Source organism: Lactuca saligna, chromosome 6 (assembly GCF_052625555.1).
Source record: "Lactuca saligna cultivar CGN05327 chromosome 6, ASM5262555v1, whole genome shotgun sequence".
Lineage (NCBI taxonomy): Eukaryota > Viridiplantae > Streptophyta > Magnoliopsida > Asterales > Asteraceae > Lactuca > Lactuca saligna.
The window spans coordinates 130,543,201-130,569,012 of record NC_136422.1 but is presented as its reverse complement, the minus strand read 5'-3'; the positions used below and the strand labels follow the sequence as shown (position 1 = coordinate 130,569,012).

Genomic DNA, 25,812 nt, shown 5'->3' with positions numbered 1-25,812 from the left:
ATAATATAAAATCTATAATCAGGACTATTTAATGTCTACTATAATAGTAAAACGATAACTAATATTTAAATAAACACAAATATAAAAAGTTCACTTCATGTGCATAAGTAAATTGTATCAGGTTTTTCTAGACATAGCTTTGAGTCTGGATGAATAATTAACTTAATCTTTTCTTTATTCAAGATCAACCTGTTGTACCACAAATCTATATTTGTGAATATTACGAGGTGATTTTGGTGAACTATTTTCTACAATCAATAGTATATATATATATATATATATATATACACACAGAGAGAGAGAGAGAGAGAGAAGTTCAGTTGAGAAAATAAAAAAATATTGAGAATGGGGGAATCATTCTCAGCCAATCATTTATTTTTGCCGTAAAAGCTTCCAATGTACAAGCGAAAATGAAATAGGAATGCACATGTGTTTTCCAACAAAACATGTTTCCTTAAACTATGCTAATCATTACCTTAATATATACAAAACATAGTTTTTTTTTTTTAAATTTTTTTTTTTTAATTTTTAAGGAACTATTTTTATCGAAAAATAATTTTAAATATATCAAAATTCATAATTTTTTATTCTCTATAAACAGATATCCATATTGATATAGTTTTAATATAAAATAAAAAATTTATTTTTTATAGTTTCAGCTTTTGTTATTCATAAGTGAATAAAAACGAATCATATTTTTACTACAGTACATTTGTTATTCACTTATGAATAAAAAATATGATTAATTCGTTTTACAGTTTAAGTATCATTCATATATGAATATAAAATATAATAAACATAGTATATATTGATTATATTCATATTTAAATATTAAACGATGCATTCACTTGTGAATATTATATAATATATTCATTTGTGAATATTAGATGATATATTCACTTATGAATATTAAATAATATTTTCATATGTGAATATTACATAGTATTACATAGTATATCACATCTGAATATTACATAGTATATTTCACTTGTGAATATTAGATCATATATTCACTTGTAATAATAGTTGATATATTAATATTTACAATGTGTTCACAAATATATATAATTTTTATATGTTGTTCACATATAAATAACATACAGACTTGCATATTTGTTTTGTGTTTTAATAATCATATACCGACTCAGGTGAGAAAATATATAACGTTGTAATTTAGTTGATGCATTCCATCAAACAGTTAGAGTGCATACAAGTTAACTTTTTTAAAAATGTTACAAATATGATACTTTGACTATTTAAATCTTACAAAATAGTAGATTGATAGAGAATTATATGAAAATTTTCAAACAAAAATGATTTGATATTTTTCTAATATTAATTTCGATGTTTTATTTGATTATCGATGTTGAATGAATGATATGGATTGAATTTTTTGTTGATTATTGATGATGTTGATCTAATGATGCTGGAAGTATAATTAATCGTTGATGTTGAAGATATGCTCGTATTCAAGTAGAATTGAAGGTTGGACTGAAAAAACAAAAAACGAATTTTTTGTTGTTAACAGTTGAATGGTGTTGATAAACGTGTTATTAACGAAGATCAATTATTGATTAACACATGATGACGTCGATCGACGATTTAATTGAAGAAATCTGGATGATTGTTGAAGGTTGGAGGAGAAATTTGGACGATGAACGATCTATTGGAATGAATTTCAACTATTATCCAACTCTCTACACTTACGTATTTGTTATTGAAGGCTATTATATCATATTTACAAGTTTGTCACCGTATCTTTTATGTTTAGAGGCTAATTAAATGATTGACTGAAAATTATACCCTCATTTCAACTTTTTTTTTTCTCAATTGAACCCTTCTATATATATATATAATTTAATTCATGAAAGTTTTACGTAGACAATATGTTTTTTTTATACAAAATAAGTATGTATAACGACTAAATATGTTTTTTAAATGTGTATAATAATAATAATAATAATAATAATAATAATAATAATTTCTCACACTTTATACATTTTTATCAAAAATCAACCTATAATTAACTAGTTATAACTAACTTTTTAAGAAAACAATACAATTTCAATGGATAAATATATTTCAAAAACTAAGTAGCGTGTCTATATGATAAAATAAAGTTTCTTTTTAGACCATCTTTATATATAAACTTAAAAAAAAAAGGATGCATGTAAACTTACCTAGACTAGTCGTAGATTTAATGCTATTTATTTAGGAGATCATTGGTTCGATTCTCTAAAGTTTATTTCCCTTTATTATCAATTGTTATAGTGGTTATATATTGATCCTTAAAGCATATTGACACTAAAACATTTCCACCTTGGTGGTAATCACGATGCATTTGAGATCATGAGGGTATGGGTCTGATCAACATCATGACAAAAATAAACAAGTTTCTCAACGCACCTAAAATCATTGTAAAGACAAAGCTTGCAAAACTTAAAAGACTTTTATGTCAATAATCTCTTAATAAATGTTGTCTATATAAATATTATTTTGATAGTCTACTCCATAAAAACATACAAATGGATAATTTTTAAATGCACATGACCTATGTACGTATTTGTTTTTTTCAAAATTTTGAATCGCTTGAATAATAAAATTAAAAAAATGCAAGCTAGGAGCTAGCAAGGAACCAAAAAAAAAAAAGACAAAAGACAAAAGTTAAGGGTCCAATGTATTTTAAAACCATGCAATCCAATTCCTAGAAGCCTTTGAGTTAAAACCAATTAAAAGAATACATCATAACTATATCTATAACCGTATCCTTACGTTGTTTCTTAGACTGAAAAACTACCACATTACGATAACACCAAAGCACCCACCTAACCATATAGCAAATCGAGGAAAAAAATATAACGCTTCAAAGGTGCCAAATGTATAGAATAGATCCACTCAAACATTTCTTCCAAGTTCCCAAAAATAGGAGGAACATGACATATGCAACCAAATCGCAATTCGTTGACACACTTGAGAGTTGAGAATCAATAACACAAGAAAAGAAAACATGGTTAACTCACCCGAAAACCAATCACAACAATGACACCTTATAGACTCCATATTAATCCCTTTGCACACCAAGTTAATCCTTGTAGGCAATCAATCAAAACCAATACCTCACACCACATCATCAATATAAGCACGAAAAGAGCTAACAAAGAAGATACATGAAACATCCAACTCCCAAGACCAATAATACCTAGCTTAAGAATACTCAATTCCATCCAAAGTCAAAAGTATGGAATGAAATCGCTCCTCTTAACCAACATGATAACCGTGACAAGATTTAATAATCTTAACCCACATGATTTATTTATTTATTTTAACCTATGTACATGATTTATTTTGTAGATTTGTATATTGAAGAATCAAGTCTATGTTAAGACATGCAAATTGCAAACATTGGCCAAAGCATAAATCAATTTCTTCTTTTCTTCTTAATATATTTTGAGAGCCACGACGAAAGAAAAAAAAAAATCCTAGTCAACAAATTATCCTCAAGTTGATGACAAAGAAAGATGCATTTTGGTAATAATCTAAATAGTATAATATCAATCACTAAAACAAGAAGTAGGGAAAAAAAAGTGTTCACAAAATGTTGTGTTTGCGCTCTAATGCATTGGTGATTCTTGTAATGCAGTATTCTGCACTCAATGGATAAATAGAAACTGCAAAAACCAAAGTCATGTGTCAAAAACATATACCATTTTTCTTTTCTATATATTTTAACGATGGGAAAAAGTCATAAAACAACCCAAAATGTATGCATCATAATTCATACATGAAAGACATGAATGAAGTAGATGTAAAGATTATGTTTAATACCTCTAAAAGATTAACAAAAAATACATTTAGAATATACTTACTTGAAATAAAATACTCTTATGAAGTCATTTTTGATTTTCCCATGAGCCATTGCACCAACCTAAGAATAAATAAGTTAAAATATCATCGTCTAAATAGTAATTTTCAAAAATAAATCCTCAAAAACACTTCATTTAAACTAAGATGAAGAGTTTTATTTCATTAAAAACTCTGCAATTTTTCTAATATAGTTTTCATTGTTTTGGCAATTTTTCTAATATAGTTAATTTGCAACAATAAACATTATACAATAGTATTCAAAAAGTCAAGACAAAACTTCAAAAATGGTTCCTGTGGTTTTCAAAAATATCAAGTTTAGTCCCTAAGTTCAAAAAACCTCACAGATGGTCCTTGTGGTTTCAAAACTTTTAACATTTGGTCCTTCCGGCTAACTCCGTTACCATTTAACCGTTAAGTCAGGAGCATTTTTGGCATTCCACTACACAGGGACCATTTATGATGTTTTTAATTACTTTTTTTTAAATCAATAAATATATAATATTTAATATGCAAGGGGTCCCACCCCATCTCTCTCTCTCTCTCTCTCTCTCTCTCTCTCTCATAAAAAAACCCAACAACCTATATTCTCTATCTTCTTCCTCAAAATTCGATATGCTTACACAAGTTACCGTCTCCGATCTGTAGCCTATCATTTATGGATCTCGACTGCAAAAACTTGGGGTTTCTCAAATACATATCGGATTTTTCATAAATAACTTCACTGTTTCTTGCATGTAAAACAAGAGAATTATCAGTTTCTTTCAATTCTGTGGATTCAAGCCCTGTCATCTGGTGGTTTTGGATTACTAGAGCTTTTTCGTAATCTCCAGACGCGTGATCTTCATCACCTCCAGAAACGTTTTGACTTTCCTCTGTTGTTGAATCAACTAATCCAATAGGTACTAATTGATTACCACTATGATCAAAGAAGAATTCAAGATCTTGTGGGAGAAAATCAGAAGTTGAATCTTCCTTTTTTTCAAGTTGATTCAATTCTGTTTCAATTTCAAAAGTATTTGAATCCCATATATCTTTCCCGTCATAATTCATCTGAGTCTCTTTTTTGCTCTGAATTTGAAGGTTTTCTTCCATCGAATCTGATCCAACTTTATCATTGGAACTTTTGATCAAACCTTCGCTCTTAGTGTGCTCCAAAACATCACAAGAATTCCGAGTCACTACAAAACTATCAAAACTTTTCTTATGAAACTTCAAACCACAGTAAGAACACTTCAAGTTCTGTTCATTTTCATCTTCCCCGTCGCTCTGTTTCACTTGGCATTGGAAATCCAGATGAGATGAAAAACAATCTTCACATAATTCTTTGATTTCTGCCAATTTTTTTGTGATTTGGGCAGAAGCCCAAGATGGAAACCTCTTTGGAATGTAGTTCGTAGAGAAGATCGCAGTGGGAATTGTTGTTTTTGGGTTCTAAGAAACGATGGAGGGTAGAACACCACAAACAGGGTGGCTTTAGGGCAAAGAATTGGGAAAATTTGATGATGAGAAAAGAGAAGAGAGAGTTGAGGAGGAGGAGGAGAAGTATGAGCGTCCATTCAAGAACAACATAAATGAGAATGAGTGTGATGTTGTTTGTATTCGTGTGCTACATGGTTGCAAATTTGTTGGCTGCCATGGCTGTTGCTACTCTGTTTTTCTTGTGAGTATTTACACACACACACACAGAGGTGGGACCCTTGCATATTAAATTTTATTTATTTATTTATTTAAAAAAAAAGTAATTGAAAACCTCATAAATGGTACCTGTGTAGTGAAATGCCAAAAATGCCCCTGACTTAACGGCTAAATGGTAACAGAGTTAGCCGGAAGGACCAAATGTTAAAAGTTTTGAAACCACAGGGATCACCTGTGAGGTTTTTTGAACTTAGGGACTAAACTTGATGTTTTCGAAAACCACAAGGACCATCTTTGAAGTTTTGTCAAAAGTTAATTTACTTGTTCAAATAAAATCAAGTCTACACCATGTATATGTTTTATCATTGTTATTATTATAATTTATACATATTTACATACGTACCACAAAAACAAGAGTTACCTCTTTGTCCAATGTAGCAACATATATAGTCATGCATGTCAACCAGCTTCTCTTATAAACTATATGAAAATCCTGCCGAAAACAATATAAAATTTCCAAATCATAAACCCTAAACCCTAACAAATATCCTTTTTTGTCTTACTATAAGGTGTTTTCAAATATCAAGATTGAAATCTTGTTTCGTTTTTATTTTATGAACTTAATCTGGTAAACTATATACGAGTGTTTCTTTTTGCCTTAAGTCCCAACTGTTTATTACAAATTTGCCCTCAACTATCTTCTCCTTCTATCTTCCTAAGTGTACACTCATTTTCTCAGATACTTTTTAAAATATTATTTATCCAAAAAAATTAAAAATTAAAAAATTACAAACCTATCTTGCGAGAGTTAACTGGAAGGTCTTGAGTTACAGGATTCTTGATCACACACATAAGCTTTTCCCGTTTTCCAACAACATAAATACGTAGCTTTTGAAGTAATTGCACTGAAATATATCAAGAAAATCAAATATGCCAAAACACCCTTGATTAAAACCAAGAAAAGAGAGAGAGTGATCAAGACACTGAAAAAGGGAAACGTGCATCATATCATAAGGATTCTGATATATGACAAAACAGAACAGATCGTACTCTGTTTGACATGCATTTGACTTAGAGCCTTGCTAAAATAACTTAAATACTAGAGAAAATTTGGACTCAACAAAGGAAGAAATTTTCAGAGAGAATGGGACTTGGAGGTGAGAGCAAATGGTTGAAGATTCAGGTTCTAAATATAGGAATTCACGAAGCGCGCTGTGCCTAAGGCAAGTGTGTCCCGTTTTGTGTTGTGTCACGTTTCGAAATCCTTGTGGTATGCGTTGCGCCTTCTAGAACATTGCCATGTGTCTCATTCTCGTTTTTCCACGTCATCACATCAAGTATTTTCTTGAAATCTGCAAACGGCATAGCTTTCGCATATAAGCTCCGTTGATGTTCTTTATATCCCTGGAATCCTGTCGGCGAGCTCTAAAAATTCCCTTTAGACCTCAACAACTAATTATTACTCTATTTTAAATTCATATTTTTATAGAGATTGGATTGTTAAAGTCCGTGCAAAAATTATAACTGTTTCATATGAATTCCGTTCTCAACTGTCTTTATATCGAAGGATTCGTTTTCACAAGGTCTTCAATTATCATTTAAACTTTTTTGGCTAACAATCAATTGATTTTAATTTCGATTTATGTGTCGCACATTGTTGTACTAAAACTTCAAAAAATCATATATTCCTCATACAAAGTCAGATTTGGGCTTTTTTTTTATATTTACGCTCTCATTTTTACGATTACTATGACTTTCGTTTAGATTACTTAGGCTAATAAGCAATCTATCCCTGATTCACTTTTTATGGCATACATAGTTGTTTCGAGTTGATCATGAAACTTCAAAGAAGCATAACTTCTTCATACGAAGTCGGATTTAAGCGCTCCCTATACTCACGGGATCTTCATTACGACTACTACATCTTTAAAATGTTATTTGTCACTCGTAACACATACGGCGAATAGTTATCCTATTCGAGGATTTTATTTTTAAGTAATTATCACTTGTTATATTTTAATGTCTAACCCAAATTTGTGGGCATTACAAAAATGGCCCTGGTTAATCCATCGGTTCTAAATTCATTGAATATGGGCCATATTAAAACATATAATAACGAGGTTGAATCAAAAGAAAACCATGTACCTATCCAGAAACATCTATAGAGGTTGAAAATGGATATACAAACTTTTATTATGCTCTTCATTTGGATATGTAAAGTGTAGACAACATTCGAAGAAACATCACTTCTCCAAGCCTCATGTGTCTTTATTATCTAGAATTATAATTGATGTGGTGATTATTTTATGGTGACTTAATAATAAGTTGGGTTGCTACCAATTGTACATTTATTTATTATTGTGTTTCATTTTGCATGTTTGGAACCCACTTCCTGAGTATTAATTAACTCAAACCTCCACGTTCGGTCATGCTTTTGGAAGTAGTGATTTAAGATTGTCATAGAGTGTTAGTAGATTCTCTATAGTGATTAGGCATAGAATAGAGATTCGGCGTAGCATAGAGATTGCAACTAGCACTCATGAGTACTTAATAGAGATTTAAGTATTGGAACAACCCGGACTTAGAGATTACTTTATGGATATAGTCACGAGTAATTTTAAAATGATAATATCTCTTATTCTTCAAACCGAGATACATGTGAGTTTTACTTTACAAGTATGTTGTGCATTGGTATGCTCCAATGTTGTTGTAATTTGTAGTTATATTATATAGAGTATGTCCATGTATGATATGATGAGTAGACAAAAACTACGTAGTCAAAGTTGATTTGTTCCTTCTACCCTAATAGGAGGACCGATATCTATGGGTCTCTCATTGATTTGGTGTTGACATCTAAAGTGCTTGAAATTGTTGTGTTCAATTTAGTAATCTTATGTACTCGTCACAAATCTTTATTGGGGAACGTAATCTTGAACACTGAGATTGACCCTTATCTATCTCTCAAGTTCATATAGATATCTTTTAGAACAAAGGAAGTGTTGCTCACTTACCCAAGGGTTAAATCTTGATTAGATCCAAGTCTGACAGATGCATCAGATAGCAAACTGTATGTTGACTATTGAAGAAGTATTAGATCTCATATAGTTGATGACCTATCCAAGTGGGTGCTGTTGGAAAGAGTGCCTAAGGTCATTAACTATTTATAATACTTCTAATAATAGCAGAGTTATTTTTGAGTTTCCCTCATGACCCGTTTGAGCAGAAAAGAATTCAGGAGAAATTAGTTTATTAATTTGTCATGGCTTGATAAATTAATTTGAAATGGCTTGATAAATTAACTAGAAATTGTTTTGGAATTAATTAATTCAAGATGTTGAATATTAATTAATTAAAAGTTAGTTAATTAGAGTATTCTAGAATCTCCAAGGGATAAGGAGGTGGAAATTTTTATGGGCTTATCCCATAAGGTCTGAGTTTTTTTTGGGGCTAAGCAATTGCAACCTATAAATAAGGTGCTAGGGATCAAACCATTTTGTTCATCCCTTGGCTTTTTATTTTGGCTTTCTATCATTTCTCCCTTAAGGACAATTTCTTAACCCTCTCTAGGGTTTGTAGAACTTGATCATTTCTTGTAGTTATTTTTGTTCTGCTCTTTGATGTTCTTGGGTGTGAACCAAAAGAAGAATTTTAGTTTGGGTGATTTCATCCAAACAAGGTGATAAGAACAAGAACTCAAGCAAGGAGATCATTAGCATCAAAAAGGATGTATGTATTTCTATATTTTCTTTAGTAGTAACACTAATAGCATGAAACTTGGATCTTCTAGGTTACACGAACATATAGGAATATTTGTTTGTTTCCGTTGCACAATATCATGTGTTTAGATGTAGAAAACCTATAAGTTATTCGCTACTGGTGTTGCAGAAGTATAACATATAAGTATGTCACGTAGTAAGTGTGTGTTAGGGATACATGTAAAGCTTATTATAGATGTATAGTCTGGCGGTTTTGTGTGTGGTGATTTCCTTCAGTAAAGTATCGTTGTACACACCTTAATAAGGGTACCACATAAGATGAGGGTTGGTTATGTGAGTAAGAGGTACATATTTAATTTTATATGGTGTACTCACTATTGGATTTTTGATTATTTAACAATATATAACCTCAACTTAATGTACGTTGACACTATTAACCCCATACAAAAGGCTACCCCACAAGATGAGAGGTAGTTGCAAGATGATGGAACTGTGTTGTTTGTGCATGAAGGCATCATTGAGGTTGTTTTATATATTATATAGTTCAACAATCCTTATTAGATTATTATTGACTTACTATAAACATTCATAAACCAAGTTTAAATGAAACTATAATTTGACATTATGATGATCCAAAAGTAACAAGTTTTAAACTGATATCAAGCAAAACCATCAGAAAACTTGAAGCAAACTTGGCATCTTTCGGATTCTACACTCAAAAATTATATATTCTTTTCACGTTTTCTCAAGTCAAGAGCCACATCAAAATGACCAAATTATCCTCAAATTGATGACAAAGAAATATCCATTTTGCTAATAATTTATGAATATCAATCCCTAGTACAAAACGTACAAAAAAGAAGTGTTCATAGAATCTTGTTTTTGCGCTCTAATGCATTTGTGATTCTTGTAATGCAATATGCTGCACTCAATGGATACCCAGAAACTGCAAAAAAAAACAAAGTCATTTGTCAAAAACTCAAAATATATACCCTTTTTCTTTTATATATTTTAACTACGAGATAATGTCAATCGATGCTTTTTATACTATATTCTATTTTCAAAACCTAAAAAGATTAAAACAAAAAAAAAATGCATATAGAATGAACTTACTTGAAATAAAATCCTCTACGAAGTCATTTTCGATTTTCCCATGGGCCATAGCTCCAACCTAAGCATAATCAAGTTAAAATCCATGTATATGTTTTATTATTATTATTATAATTTATACATATATTTACATACATACCACAAAAACAAGAGTTGCATCTTTGTCCAATGTAGCAACATAGTCATGCATGTCAACCAGCTTCTCAGAACTATGCGAAAATCCTGCCCAAAAACAATACAAAAATTACAAATTTGCCCTCAAACTATCTTTTCCTCCATATCCCTAAGTGTACTTTCATTTTCTCATATATATTTTAAAAAATATCATTTATCCAAAAAGGAAATTACAAACCTATCTTGCGAGAGTTGACTGGAAGATATTGAGTTACAGGATTCTTGATCACACGCATAAGTTTTTCCCGTTTTCCAACAGCAGAAATACTTAGTTTTTGAAGTAATTGCACTGAAATATATCAATAAAATCAAATATGACTAAAATACCCTTGATTAAATACCCTTGAAAAAGGGAAGCATGCATCATATCATAAAGATTCTGACACATGACAAAACAGAACAGATTGTGATTGTACTCTGTTATGAATTGGACTTAGATGTCAATGATGCAAAAGACGTAAATGCCCTTTACATCAGTATGATTGAAAAGAGTGAACTTACACATGATTCCAGCGAATCTTTTAAAGGTTCTTGGAATACGAACATGAGGTTTGATTTCAAAAAGAACATTCTTTTCTGTTCTTACATATAAAGCTCTTAGTTTACCAGCTTTATTCAATGGGCTATCTAAGATATTCAATATTGCCTGCATCAAAAACAAGTAAAATGTTTTAAACAATTCCAAGATGGTGGAGATTAAGGATCACTAACCTGATGAGAAATGTCAGGTCTGTAATCAGCTGGATTTCGGTTGTTTTTCCTCAAAAAGTTAGCATGATCTTCTGAGTTCAACAATTGATAACTCTAAAAACACGAATTCGATAAAGTACATCAATACACATGTAATCTTGTAATTTTAATGGAATAAGGACGATGACATAACAATTAATCATAAACAATTTGAATCAGAATCAAGAGAACTAACCTTCCCAACTTTTGCAACTTCCAAAGAAGCTTTCTCGAGGATAAAAATAACACCGGGACTGTTCTTGTCGTTGCCCTGTTGTTCGTTCAAGTTCACAGGAATACCTGAAAGTTCTTGAGCCGCTTCTTCTGCTTTCTCCTCATCGGATTCTGTAGCTCCACCCTTCAATTTCTTCTGAATCCCCTCTTTTTCCCCTTCTTCTTCTTCTTCGACAAACCCCATATTTTCTTCTTCGTCTTCTTCTTTATCGTACCTTTCTTTGTTCTTCTTCCTCTTACGACCTTTAATTGCATATGGTCTCACCATCTTCTATGATTCAGTAAGTGCGATATCTCTGTTCTACAGTAATTGGTGTTCAAATTTGTATCAAATTTTCAATTGAGAATGGAAAAAGCATGTAATTAAGCAAACCATATGCATAACTAACGAAAGAATTAGGGGAAATTACCTTTAGAGCTAACGAGCAGTAGAGATTGAGGCTTGTGGCGGCTGCGGGGTTTAACCAGCGTCTGAACAAGGAAGAGAGGTTTTTGATGGATTTGATAATGCGAGTAAATTTCGTTACACCCCCTGAGGTTTATCTTATTCTTTAATTGATCCCCATACTCTTATTCTTTAAAGCAAATAAACTTAGGGGGTGTTTGGGGTATATTTTCAGAGGTAAAAAGACTTTTGGTAAAAGTTTTAAAAAGTTAGGTTTTCTGATTTATCCAAAAAGTCATTTTTCCTTCTATAAAAAATAAAAAATAAGCTTTTACCAAACATCTTTTCTTTTTTATCTTTTTCCAAAAGTCATTTTACCCTCTCAAAAGATATCCCAAACACCCCCTTATTTCGACTTATGAATTATGATGTTTCAAAATAGGTTGCGAACAACAAACTCTATGATGTTCGATTTATATTTTGATTGTTTTTTTAGTTTTTAAGGCCAGATTATTTAGATTTGGAGAATGAAGTAACGAGTTATTATGATTTTTTTTTCTTTCTAAATTATATGTAAGAGTAAAACTTTGATTTTGATATTTTTTGAAAAAATATCTCAACATCAACATATCTCAAACCTTGTAGTATGGTAGTAAAAACAAAATTAAATGTTGGCATACATATCTCTATCTACGATGACTTATAATACAAAACTACAAACACAAAGAGTGTAATCTTATATGTACATCGGAAGTTAGAAATCATATATTGAAGGTAAAGCTCATATAAGCAATAAAGCTCAAAACTTCTACAATTAATAACATAGAGAAAAGGGTAATGCCATCAAGAGGTAACATGTAAATATTGCTAAAGAAGCACGCAATAAAGCTCAAAACTTCTACAATTAATAGCATGGAGAAAAGGGTAATGCAATCAAAGAGGTAACATGTAAATATTGCTAAAGATGCACTCATATAAGTAAGAAGAATGACTTAAAGGTGCACGGTATGTAGCTTAAATTTGGTAGTGATGCCAAAGGTACTATAGGTACCTCCATTCACACGGTTTCGTGGAGGACGAGTTCAAAATGGTGCAGGTTCCGTGGGTTCACCAAAGTTTTGAGCTCAAACCCTCTTTATCTCTATGTATGCTTCATAGCTAGTACATCCATATGTTTTAGTACTTGTACATTAGGAGTGGGCTGGAAAATATGAAAGAGAGAAGAAAAAAAAAATTATGTGACGTCTATGCAGTAAAACTGTTAGAAGGGTTGGGAGGGAGTGACTCCCTCCACCTTGAGCAGTGGCGCACGCAGAAAGTTGTCACAGCAGTGACAATTTTTGTTCGTCTGAATGTAATAACATAAAAAAGTTAAAAGTACTAGTACATCAAATCGATCCATTACATCTTAATATCTAAATTTGACATCTACAGGTACACATTTTTTGAAACCGATCCATTACATCTTCGATCTTCACTTTCATAAGTGCTTCTTTTTCAACATAAGAAATCATGACATCGTTTAAAAAATATCACCTATTTTGTTACGCAAATCCGTCTTTAAAAACTTCATCGTTGAAAAACATCTTTCAACAACGGTTACAACGGGTAAAACCAAAACCAACTTCAACAACCTATAAACCATAGGATAAGACCGATGTTTCCCCGTTTCCACCATCAAACGAGAAAGGTCGGAAATTTCTTGCAAACTAGTGAACCGGTCATATTTATGCAAAACGTGATAATATATTTCAAGTTCACCATCAAGTTGTATCCTCTCCGCATCATCAAAATCTTTTGTGTATAACTCACTCAACTTTAACAACTTTGTTTTGTTAAATTTAGAAAATGAATCACAAGGACTCAAAGTCCCCATGTATTCTAGTAATTGGGTGCTAAGTTCACTAAATCGGTCCCCGAATTCTATAATTTGCATATCCATGACGGTGTTGAAAATTTCAACTTTAAAATGAAATTGATTAGTAACTTTAGTCTTACGGCCTTTTGATGTGACATAATTTTTCTTCATCTCCACAATATTAATATCATGTTTTTGACAAAAAGAGAATACATTCGATAAAAGTTTAGCAAACCCTGTGTCTCTTAAAGACTTCAATGCGTCCATTGTCCCTCTAACCAAAGAAGCCGCTTCTAAAATATCTTGATCCTTTTTTGAAGATTCTTTAACAATACGTTCTTGAGGTGTAAAATTTCATACGTCAAATGTAAGTAAAACATGAAATCTAATGTCTTGAAATATTTTAAGATACCAAATGCTTGATTTCGGTTACTTAAAGTGGATCCTTCCTCTTCGACATAAGCAAGAACATGAGGAACCTCCGAAAATAAGTTCATCGAACTTGTGATGGTTTTGAAATGTGAACCCCATTAAATGCACATAATACGCTGAATCATTATATTGTAAAATCAAAGCTTTTAGACCATTAAATGCACCACGCATATTGCTTGCCCCATCGTAACCTTGTCCTCTTACCAGATAAAAAAAGATATTAAACATTAAAGCGAATAATATTCAATTAAAATTCATAATAAGGAAGAAAAAATGTTATATTTACTTGAGACATACTCAAACTGTTACGGGTAAAAACGTCATCTATGGCTGCTTTAAGAGTCAAAGAGGATGTATCCTTCACGTGCACCACTCCAATGAATCTTTCCTTCACCACTCCACAGTTGTCGACATACCTCAAAACTATGACCATTTGTTCTTTTTTTGATACATCACTCGATTCATCAACCAATAAAGAAAACACATCTTTACCAATTTCTTTGCAAATTTCTAAAATTATCTCTGTTGAAAAGCATTCAATAATTTGCTTTTGAGTCCTCGGGCACGTCACTTGATTATTTTGAGGAGCATTTTCTAAGGTAACATTGCGAAGGCCTTCATTATGGTCTCTCAAGAAAGATAATAAATCCAAGAAAAGCCCTCTATTAAGAGAGTCACTTGACTCATCATGACCCCGAAATGGTAAACCATTTTTCAATAAAAATTTACAACACCAAACTGAAGCACCTAAACGAAGTTTATAATTACTCTCCTCAATCTTGGTTTGCTTGTTGAAGGCTGCACTAATAGATTGTTTTGCTTTCAATAAAAATTCACAATTTTCTTTTGCTTTGTGATGAAAACTATCAATACCACCCATATGATCTCTTAATGATTGTCTTTTATTCCAACTATCAAAACCTTGTGAAACAAATGTATCTCTCCCATGTTGTTTTCCCACCATGTCTCCACATACATATCAAAATAAACAAAATGCTTTGTTCTCTTTTATGCTATATTCTAACCAATCAAAGTCATCAAACCACTTAACGACAAAACGTCTTTCTTTTGAACCTATTTTCTTTGAAGGGAATATATGACCCCTTGGTTGACAAGGCCCTTGAAGCAAATATGCCCTCCATATTTCATCTCTTTGATTTGGATGGTAAGTTGTAATCTTTGGTCATACACCTGGGTCTTTTGGAAGATCTTTCAATTCAACATTTGTAATTGGAGTAGTTGTAGGTTGTGGATTTACATTAGAAACCGAAGGGAATGATTGATTAGAAGGATATGGACTTTTAGAGGATTCTTTAAAACTTAAATCATTGGAGCATGTTCTTTTGGAGGATTCTCCAACACTTGATTATTGATGCTTGTTCTTCCAAAAAAAGACCCAATTTTATCCTAACAATTCAATATCAAACAAATAAGGCATCCAAGATTCCAAGTAATTTCAAGTAATTTCAAGGTTAACAAATAACAACTAATAATTTCAAGTAAACAAGTAATTTCAAGGTTAACAACTACTAATTTCACCTAAACAATAAGAAATTTCAACAAAAAAGCAACTAATTTTACTAATTTCATAAACCTAAAATTATCAATACTTACTTGTTTCATTGTATTTGTAGGATTGAAAGGAGTGCCAAACCAAGCCAAACAAAATCGAATGGTTGAACACTTGAATGGTTGAAATCGATTGAAAGAAGCAAGTCCCAATGTACGGTTTCTTTTTCTTTGTTGACAACCTTCACTTCACAGTGTTGTTGTTTTTTTTTTTTGTTTTTTTTGTTTTTTTGTTTTTTTTTTTTTTTTTTTTTTTTTTTTTTTTTTTTTTTTTTTTTTTTTCTGTAATCTCGTTCGTCCAGGGGACCAGGCCAGCACTCCAATTTCTTTTCTTCAAAAAATGCCGATGGACACCTAATAGAGATTTGGGGTATTGAGCTAATTCTATTGGGTTAAAAACTTGATAAGCAACTTGGGCTACAAACTCAAAATGCATTTGGGCTAATTCTAAATTGAGGTATTGGGCTAATTTTCTTTATTTGTTGGACTAACATTTTTATACTTTTATTTTTTGGGCCTCAAATTCTCGAAAGTATAGTGTCACCCGAACGAATTTGAAGCCGGTGCACCTAATAGAATTTTTTTTACCCTAACGGACCGAAGCGGAGCAGTGGCCCGGGACCCCCGGGCACCACACACATCCGCCATTAACCTTGAGCTTCACGCTATTTTTATAAGGTCATGTCTTCACGAAGAAATCTTGTGGCAGAGCTAAATGAAGGTTATGGCTCACAAACACTTTTGCCTTCAAACTACTAGTTGATTATAAAGTCATTAAGAAACCTAGCAAAGACTAAACCCTAATCTAGCACAAGTGAATCTATATTTCACTCCCTGTGGCTTTGTATCCTCTATAGCCTTTAGGGATTGTTTATAAGGTAACAACTTAGCATGGATTAAAACCTAAGTTAGTTTAGGTTAGTATAATTCAAGTTTTAGCAAAAGGTTAAAGTTTAAAACATAAATAAGCACCATATATTGGTGAATTCGGTCATGGAAATGAATTGAATAATGAAATCAATTTTGGGAATCTTTTCCCTAATGTGTTTTCGGCCATAACATTCAACAAAGAAGGAATTCGGTCTTGGCATGACCGAATTCTCACCAAAATGGCCCATTAAGGACCGAATTCCCCAAAGCCTAAGCCCTTATGACCGAATTCCCTAAGCCTATATATTTATGTTCAACCGAATTCAACCTCATTTCCCATTTTTTCACACTGAATCATTACCATTTTTTCTCTCAAAACTCATAAGTTTTTACCCAGAAGATCTTCAACTCTTTATAAATCCACCAAGAACACCAAGAACATTCAACAAGATCTTTAAGTCTTCAATCCTTGACCGAAAACCCAAAACCCCCACCGAAAACTCTATTTGTTCACTGAAAACCCATTTCGACATTTCAAAAAATTATTTTAAGTATTTATTACATAATTAAAGTGTTTTTAACACTTTAATTATTACTTACTATATTATTTAAATAATATCTTATTAATTTAAATGCGACGTCGGGGTTAATGATTTTTAGGATACGACTACTGTGACGTATTCTAATCCAAGGATCACTGTTAGCACTTCGCAACTCAACCGATCACACACATTCAATGTGAGTTCATACCCCTACATTTTCACTATTTTAATATTTTCAGGGGGATACAAGTAAAACATAAAGACTTTTGTGCTTTTATACAAACGATTTCAAACAAATTAAAAACTTTTGCAATTGATACAAACCGAGTAATCACTACGTTTTATGAAAATATTTAGATATTTTTAACCCTTTTGTAATATGTCGAGCATAAGGGTAATTTCCAACATATCGGCAAAATTACAAAGTGTTTAGTCTAGTACCTAACGTACATTTATACTATAGTTGATATAGTGTGGGAAAATCACATTACTTTTACAGAATCCAATACACGAAACAAGAATATACATTTAAACTATAATAGATATAGTTTGGGATACATTACACTGTTTTACTATTTCATAGAACATTATACAGAAACGAACATATAGACTATGGTAGATATAGTTTATGGTAAACAATACGATTTTTCCGAATACAATAGTACAATATTAAATAATTATTTAGTATAATTATTTTATATTACAAAGTGCATCACTACAGGATAATACAAATGGTTACTAATACAAGTGAACACTATAACACTACACGTAAACTAGTTAATACAGGGTTGTGAGACATTACTTCATTGTACCCACCAGGGTACATGTTCAAATCCTACAAATTATAACCAGAGTCTCCTGGAGAGAGAGTGTGAGTTTGTGTATAGATATATACGGGACTGACAATTCCGCACCTGACAAGCTTGCAACAGTTAGGCCGGCAGGCCTGGGGTAACAAACGTCATTAATGTTGCGACGTTTGACGAACGTCGTAGAGGTCACTAGTCAATTAATATGGTTATATGAAACTCACAATAGTATCAACTAAACGATGTTTACGAGATTAATACTACTTCATGGGTTTTATCCTAATAATAAGACCACACGGTTTTAAAAGTAACATGAGCATACAAATCAAAAGGGACCTACAATGTTAACACTATGAATTATTGGCTTATATGTCAAAGGTTATTTATAACTATAGGGTTTGATGGGTAATAGGATGGGGATTTCCGCTTCATTTCTTGTTCCTTGTTTGGTTGTGGGCTTAGAGCAGATTCACATAGTTTATTACCTATTCGATCTTAGTTATATATGACCTATATAACTAAGTAATTATAGGGGAAACATGTATGGATCAAGTCGCTATATACAAGTACAGTACACATGTACTATCTTCTAGTATAAAACATACATTTCCTGAAAGAACGTATAACATGGTACATGCATACAAAAAGGGTTGCGTTACAAATACAATCATATTACATTACTTTTCCAAGTACGAGTCAACGGAACTTACATTTCATTACATCAGAAAATATGGGATTTTTTTGGGAGGATATGCTTACATTTCTAAAAGGACCATTATAGTTAACTTTGTAAGTACCTAGTAACGCGTTAGGGTTATATACAATGAAGATCCGACAGACAATGGAATGTGTGATTTCCGCCTCATTTCCTGTTCCTTGTTTGGTTGTGGGCTTAAGGCAGAACCACATAGTCGATTGTCTGTGCAATCCAAATGGTATATAACTAGTGTACACTAAGTACTTGTAGAAGGAACTACCATGGGCCACATTTCTTACTTTACATCACATCAGAAAATATATGATTTTCTGGAAGAACATACCAAGGTTTTCAAGGAGCAAAGAACATACTTTTTCAAAACAAATGCTTATGAACTCACCAACTTTAATCTTGACACTTTCAAAACCACTTGTATTCTCAGGGCACTAGTATCACACAGATTCTAGAAGACGAAGCATAGTAGCTTCAAGTCTTTATTTTGCTAATCACTTTTGGGAGACAATCATATGTGATTCAAATACAATGTAAACACTATATTATTAATAAAATGGTTGTTGTTGCTTTGATTACTATTTTTCAATTGTTGTGATACTATAAATGACGTCCTCTGCCCCCAAATGTTTTCGTCGTTCCGGTTTGGGGGTGTGACACTTAGATTGGGCAAATTTAACTCGATCTCGAGTCATCATTTCAATGAATCGATCTAAGTAGCTTGACTAGCTTACATTCATACATCTAGTGTTCCTACTACTAATATTTTTAATAAATTATTGGTTTAGCTTGACTAGCTTACGTTCATACATCTAGTGTTCCTACTACTAAGATTTTTAATAAATTATTGGTTTTGTACTTTGAATGGGGATTTGTTGAAAAATTTAGGTTTGACACTATTGTGCAAGACTTCAAAGACACAAAGATTAACGAGTTCCTTTTTGATGAATGATATCAGAATATGTCATATTAATTGTTTTGTTTATATTTTTATATGTCATATGCATGGGTGAGCAAAAACCAAACCGTAAACCAAAGAAAATGAAACCGATGATTTGGTTTCTATTTTTTTCATAAACCGAAAATTTCAATTCGTTTTGGGTTTGTAGGATGAGAAAACCGGGAAAAAAAGAACCGAACCAAGTTGTATAAATTTTTCCTAAATATTTTATGTATATATTATAAATAAAATATGTGTTATTTCACCGGAAGTTGTTGCTTGTTCATGTGGTTAAGGCATTGAGCCTTTATGAGTAACATCTTCAATTTGAGTCTTGTTCTATACATATTCGTTTTTATTTTACGAGTTAGTGGATACATCCCACATCGATGCCAAGATAAAAGCTCTGCATTTTCATCATCTAAATAAGGGATTGCTTGCTTTTTTTTAAATCCATAGTGTAAAGTTCCAATTCATTTGAGTAATATAAAAGTTTTACATAGACATACCAGGTGTAAAAGATCAGCAAGTTGTGTCGCAACCCTTTTTTGGATGGAAAAACTAATTCTTTTAATAACAACATTAATAGATATTGGGGTCATAACATTACTATGCATGACCCGTTGGACTCTATTGAGAAGTTCCACGATATCCGACACGAGGAAAACCGAAAGTATCGAATACCCCCTCCTCCTCTTATATAACGATTTCTCAAGTGGTTGTTAGTTAGGTCAAGGTTTGGGTTAGGATTTGGATTCAGTTCAAAACCAAATCTTGAGAGATCAAGAGAAGTATAAAGCTGAAACCTTTTATTAAGTGTTCTTGAGCTTTGTGGTGCCATTTTTATGTGTTTGAAGTTTGAGGAAGAGAAGGAAGCTTGAGAGATCAAGAGAAAGCAAGAAGATCCAGAGATTTGGGCACATTTCCAGCTCATTTGAGGTATAAAGCTGAAACCTTGACCATCTATCTCTTAGATCTCTAGTTAGGATTCATTTCTTCCTTTTCTAAGCCTTAGAGGTGTCATACTCGGAATTTTTGGTTCATTGAGGGTATAACTTCAGATCTGGAACCATTGGGGGTTCTTATGGCATAAAGGTGCCAACTTTATTGCCATAAGCACCCCATGCATCTTGTAGACTTCCTTTTAGAGCCATTTAGGGCAAAAACACCATGCATGGACATCAAGTTTGTAGCCTTACGTATAATATGGACCCTAGGAGGTCATATCTATGGTTTAGATGCTTTAAGACCGATTAAAATCGAATGTATAGTTTTGGAAAAAGAGGGACTCAACGAGTCGTTCATGAGACTCGGTGATTCGGGTCATATTTTCCATCAAATCCTTTCTGTTGATGGACCAGATGCTAAGATTGAAGATTACTAAGTTGTTTAGGATCATTAGGGACCTAGAAATCATAGAACTCAGTGAGTGTATGAACTAGTCAACGAGTTCATGGCAATGTACCAACCATATGAAGATGGTCTCGACGAGTTCAAGGAGAACTCGGCGAGTCATAGACTAAACACCTTTATACGTATAAAGATGGACTCGACGAGGTTAAGGATAAACTCGGCGAGTCGGTTGAAGAAGGTACCAATGTTTTGTTGAAGGCGAACTCGTCAAGTTCTTGCTAGACTCGACGATCAGGGACGGGGTTGTAATATTTTGTGGAAGTTGGGACTCAAAAAGTTGGTGAACCAACTCGGCAAGTCTAGTCAACTAGATGTTGACTTTGACCAAAGTTGACTATGACCAGGGTTTTGACCTTGAATTTGACTTGGACTAGAGTGAACCTTGTATAGTTTATGAGTATGAAAAACTAATGTAGAGAGGATGTTATGTAGGGATTAAGGAGTTGAGAAGAGTTGATTTCCATATCGAGGACAGTGCAGACACTACACGCCATCGAGGTGAGTTACCTTCCAGTAGAGATGGGTCTATGGCCACAATGCCAGCCCACTAGCAGGGAATGTCTTTAGATGATTGTCTTTGTGATAATTGTCTAGGTTTGCTACTACCTGATGTGTCCTATGTGCCAATATGATATGTTATATGTGATAGTGGTAGTAGGAGGGGAATAGTCCCCCGGTTAGGTCGTTAGGACCAAAGGGTAGGTCGGACACCCTATATACGCCTGGCAGTATGATTATAATATGTTATTATGTGATAGTAATAGGGGTGAAATAGTCCCCATGGGTAGGCAGGCACCCCAGAATGGATTGACACAGGTAGGCCAGCAACCTAGAATGGCTTGACATGGGTAGGTCAACACCCCATAATGGCTTGACATGGGTAAGTCGAGCACCCCAAAATTACCCGACAATATGTATGATTGTATGGCATGTGGTATGATGGGGGAACTCACTAACCTTAGTGCTTACAATTTTTAGTTTTGGTTTCAGGTACCTCTTCATCGAAGGGAAGGAGCCGGCAGGGTAGCAACGCATCGCACACACATGATTTGTTGAAAAATTTAGGTTTGACACTATTATGCAAGACTTCAAAGACACAAAGATTAACGAGTTCCTTTTTGATGAATGATATCAGAATATGTCATATTAATTGTTTTGTTTATATTTTTATATGTCATATGCATGGGTGAGCAAAAACCAAACCGTAAACCAAAGAAAATGAAACCGATGATTTGGTTTCTATTTTTTTCATAAACCGAAAATTTCAATTCGTTTTGGGTTTGTAGGATGAGAAAACCGGGAAAAAACGAACCGAACCAAGTTGTATAAATTTTTCCTAAATATTTTATGTATATATTATAAATAAAATATGTGTTATTTCACCGGAAGTTGTTGCTTGTTCATGTGGTTAAGGCATTGAGCCTTTATGAGTAACATCTTCAATTTGAGTCTTGTTCTATACATATTTGTTTTTATTTTACGAGTTAGTGGATACATCCCACATCGATGCCAAGATAAAAGCTCTGCATTTTCATCATCTAAATAAGGGATTGCTTGCTTTTTTTTAAATCCATAGTGTAAAGTTCCAATTCATTTGAGTAATATAAAAGTTTTACATAGACATACCAGGTGTAAAAGATCAGCAAGTTGTGTCGCAACCCTTTTTTGGATGGAAAAACTAATTCTTTTAATAACAACATTAATAGATATTGGGGTCATAACATTACTATGCATGACCCGTTGGACTCTATTGAGAAGTTCCACGATATCCGACGCGAGGAAAACCGAAAGTATCGAATACCCCCTCCTCCTCTTATATAACGATTTCTCAAGTGGTTGTTAGTTAGGTCAAGGTTTGGGTTAGGATTTGGATTCAGTTCAAAACCAAATCTTGAGAGATCAAGAGAAGTATAAAGCTGAAACCTTTTATTAAGTGTTCTTGAGCTTTGTGGTGCCATTTTTATGTGTTTGAAGTTTGAGGAAGAGAAGGAAGCTTGAGAGATCAAGAGAAAGCAAGAAGATCCAGAGATTTGGGCACATTTCCAGCTCATTTGAGGTATAAAGCTGAAATCTTGACCATCTATCTCTTAGATCTCTAGTTAGGATTCATTTCTTCCTTTTCTAAGCCTTAGAGGTGTCATACTCGGAATTTTTGGTTCATTGAGGGTATAACTTCAGATCTGGAACCATTGGGGGTTCTTATGGCATAAAGGTGCCAACTTTATTGCCATAAGCACCCCATGCATCTTGTAGACTTCCTTTTAGAGCCATTTAGGGCAAAAACACCATGCATGGACATCAAGTTTGTAGCCTTACGTATAATATGGACCCTAGGAGGTCAGATCTATGGTTTAGATGCTTTAAGACCGATTAAAATCGAATGTATAGTTTTGGAAAAAGAGGGACTCAACGAGTCGTTCATGAGACTCGGTGATTCGGGTCATATTTTCCATCAAATCCTTTCTGTTGATGGACCAGATGCTAAGATTGAAGATTACTAAGTTGTTTAGGATCATTAGGGACCTGGAAATCATAGAACTCAGTGAGTGTATGAACTAGTCAATGAGTTCATGGCAATGTACCAACCATATGAAGATGGTCTCGACGAGTTCAAGGAGAACTCGGCGAGTCATAGACTAAACACCTTTATACGTATAAAGATGGACTCGACGAGGTTAAGGATAAACTCGGCGAGTCATTTGAAGAAGGTACCAATGTTTTGTTGAAGGCGAACTCGTCAAGTTCTTGCTAGACTCGACGATCAGGGACGGGGTTGTAATATTTTGTGGAAGTTGGGACTCAAAAAGTTGGTGAACCAACTCGGCAAGTCTAGTCAACTAGATGTTGACTTTGACCAAAGTTGACTATGACCAGGGTTTTGACCTTGAATTTGACTTGGACTAGAGTGAACCTTGTATAGGTTATGAGTATGAAAAACTAATGTAGAGAGGATGTTATGTAGGGATTAAGGAGTTGAGAAGAGTTGATTTCCATATCGAGGACAGTGCAGACACTACACGCCATCGAGATGAGTTACCTTCCAGTAGAGATGGGTCTATGGCCACAATGCCAGCCCACTAGCAGGGAATGTCTTTAGATGATTGTCTTTGTGATAATTGTCTAGGTTTGCTACTACCTGATGTGTCCTATGTGCCAATATGATATGTTATATGTGATAGTGGTAGTAGGAGGGGAATAGTCCCCCGGTTAGGTCGTTAGGACCAAAGGGTAGGTCGGACACCCTATATACGCCTGGCAGTATGATTATAATATGTTATTATGTGATAGTAATAGGGGTGAAATAGTCCCCATGGGTAGGCAGGCACCCCAGAATGGATTGACACAGGTAGGCCAGCAACCTAGAATGGCTTGACATGGGTAGGTCAACACCCCATAATGGCTTGACATGGGTAAGTCGAGCACCCCAAAATTACCCGACAATATGTATGATTGTATGGCATGTGGTATGATGGGGGAACTCACTAACCTTAGTGCTTACAATTTTTAGTTTTGGTTTCAGGTACCTCTTCATCGAAGGGAAGGAGCCGGCAGGGTAGCAACGCATCGCACACACATGATTATGTATTTGAGATTTCTGGGATTGTATTCTGACATTATTACTAAATAAAGATATGGTTTTTGAGACATGTAACTATGGTTTATGAATTAATATGATATCATTAATGTTTTCCTCAAACAAGTGTTATAAGCAATATAATTAAAACAAAAATTTTTGGTCTTGATTTTTGGGATGTTACAGTGTAAGCTTGAGAAATCAATCTATGGATTGAAACAAGCTTCTTGCAGATGGAATCTTTGCTTTGACAAGAAAGTTAAAGAGTTTGGCTTTTATAAAAGTGAAGATGAATCTTGTGTATATGTCAAAACTAGTGGACGTCTAGTGTCTTTCTTGATATTGTACGTTGATGACATACTTCTCATAGGACACGACATTCCAACCTTGCAAGAAGTTAAGTCTTGGATTGGAAAGTGTTTCGCTATGAACGATCTTGGAGAGGATGCCTATATTCCAGGGATAAGGATTTTGAGAAACGGGAGTAAAAGACTAAAAGTACGTATTTGAATAAAGTCTTAAAATGTTTTAGCATGGAGAATTCCAAGAAAGGAGAGTTTCCTATCTTGAGTATTACCAAATTGAGTAAGACTCAGAGTCCGAGTACCGATGCAGAAATAATAGAAATGAGTCGAGTTCCATATGCTTCCACCGTTGGATCAACTACGTATGCTGTGACATGTAAATCTCATTGGAAAACAGTCAAGAATATTCTTAAGAATCTATGAAGAACTAAGGACTGGGTCCTTGTGCTTGGTGGCAGTGATGACTTGAGAGTAACTTGGTATAGTGACACCAACTTTCAGATAGAAAAAGACAACTTTTGTTCTCAGTAAGGTTGGGTGTTTACCCTTAATGTAGGAGCAACGACTTGGAAAAGTTCCAAACAGGAGACTGTGACTGATTCTACCTGTGAATCAGAATACATAGGTGCAAGCGAAGCATCGAAGGAGGCTATATGGTTGAAGAACTTCATCAGAGACCTTGGAGTTATGCCAACCATAAAGGAGCCAATGGAGATTTTATGTGATAATGAAGGAGCGATTGCCTTGATAAAGGAACCAAGAGATCATAGTAGATCAAGACATATTGACATAAAATACCATTTTATCAGACATAGAGTAGAAAAAGTACACCTCATTGTAAAGAGGGTATCATCAAAAGAGAATCTCGCAGATCCCCTCACAAAGGGTCTGAGTAGAATTAAGTACATTCAACATGCAAGGACCATTAGTCTCAAATATGATAT

General features: G+C 33.5%; 2 protein-coding genes across 3 annotated transcripts; both read right to left on the bottom strand.

The window, feature by feature from the left end:
- Positions 1-9,896: 9,896 nt before the first annotated feature.
- On the bottom strand, positions 9,897-11,980 carry LOC145003464 (nucleolar essential protein-like protein). 2 transcript variants are annotated; one of them, XM_078962595.1, is made up of 8 exons: positions 11,873-11,980; positions 11,425-11,763; positions 11,211-11,303; positions 11,001-11,145; positions 10,678-10,788; positions 10,465-10,547; positions 10,329-10,386; positions 9,897-10,161 (listed from the first exon to the last, which is right to left on the bottom strand). In XM_078962595.1, exons 2-8 carry the CDS (start codon positions 11,728-11,730, stop codon positions 10,082-10,084), a joined length of 876 nt encoding a protein of 291 aa, XP_078818721.1. In that variant the 5' UTR covers positions 11,731-11,763; positions 11,873-11,980; the 3' UTR covers positions 9,897-10,081. The 2 variants fall into 2 exon arrangements, with proteins under 2 accessions (XP_078818721.1, XP_078818722.1); XM_078962596.1 differs by having other exon boundaries at positions 11,425-11,758.
- A 1,112-nt stretch (positions 11,981-13,092) lies between these two features.
- Positions 13,093-15,101, bottom strand: LOC145002900 (uncharacterized). The gene is made up of 5 exons (XM_078962084.1): positions 14,447-15,101; positions 14,185-14,334; positions 13,384-14,043; positions 13,300-13,339; positions 13,093-13,195 (listed from the first exon to the last, which is right to left on the bottom strand). The coding sequence occupies exons 1-5, from the start codon at positions 15,099-15,101 to the stop codon at positions 13,093-13,095; spliced, it is 1,608 nt and encodes a 535-aa protein (XP_078818210.1).
- Between the last annotated feature and the right edge of the window lie 10,711 nt (positions 15,102-25,812).

Excerpts from the sequence above, each read along its gene's own strand:
- LOC145002900 (XM_078962084.1), bottom strand. The coding sequence starts at position 15,101 with ATGGTGGGAAAACAACATGGGAGAGATACATTTGTTTCACAAGGTTTT. Across the intron at positions 14,044-14,184 it reads CGATGAACTTATTTTCGGAG|AACGTATTGTTAAAGAATCT; the intron begins GTTCCTCATGTT and ends TTACACCTCAAG. Across the intron at positions 13,340-13,383 it reads GGATTTGCGTAACAAAATAG|AAGCACTTATGAAAGTGAAG; the intron begins GTGATATTTTTT and ends ATGTTGAAAAAG.
- LOC145003464 (XM_078962595.1), bottom strand. The coding sequence starts at position 11,730 with ATGGTGAGACCATATGCAATTAAAGGTCGTAAGAGGAAGAAGAACAAA. Across the intron at positions 11,304-11,424 it reads AAGTTGCAAAAGTTGGGAAG|AGTTATCAATTGTTGAACTC; the intron begins GTTAGTTCTCTT and ends TCGTGTTTTTAG. Across the intron at positions 10,162-10,328 it reads CGTAGAGGATTTTATTTCAA|TTTCTGGGTATCCATTGAGT; the intron begins GTAAGTTCATTC and ends TTTTTTTTGCAG.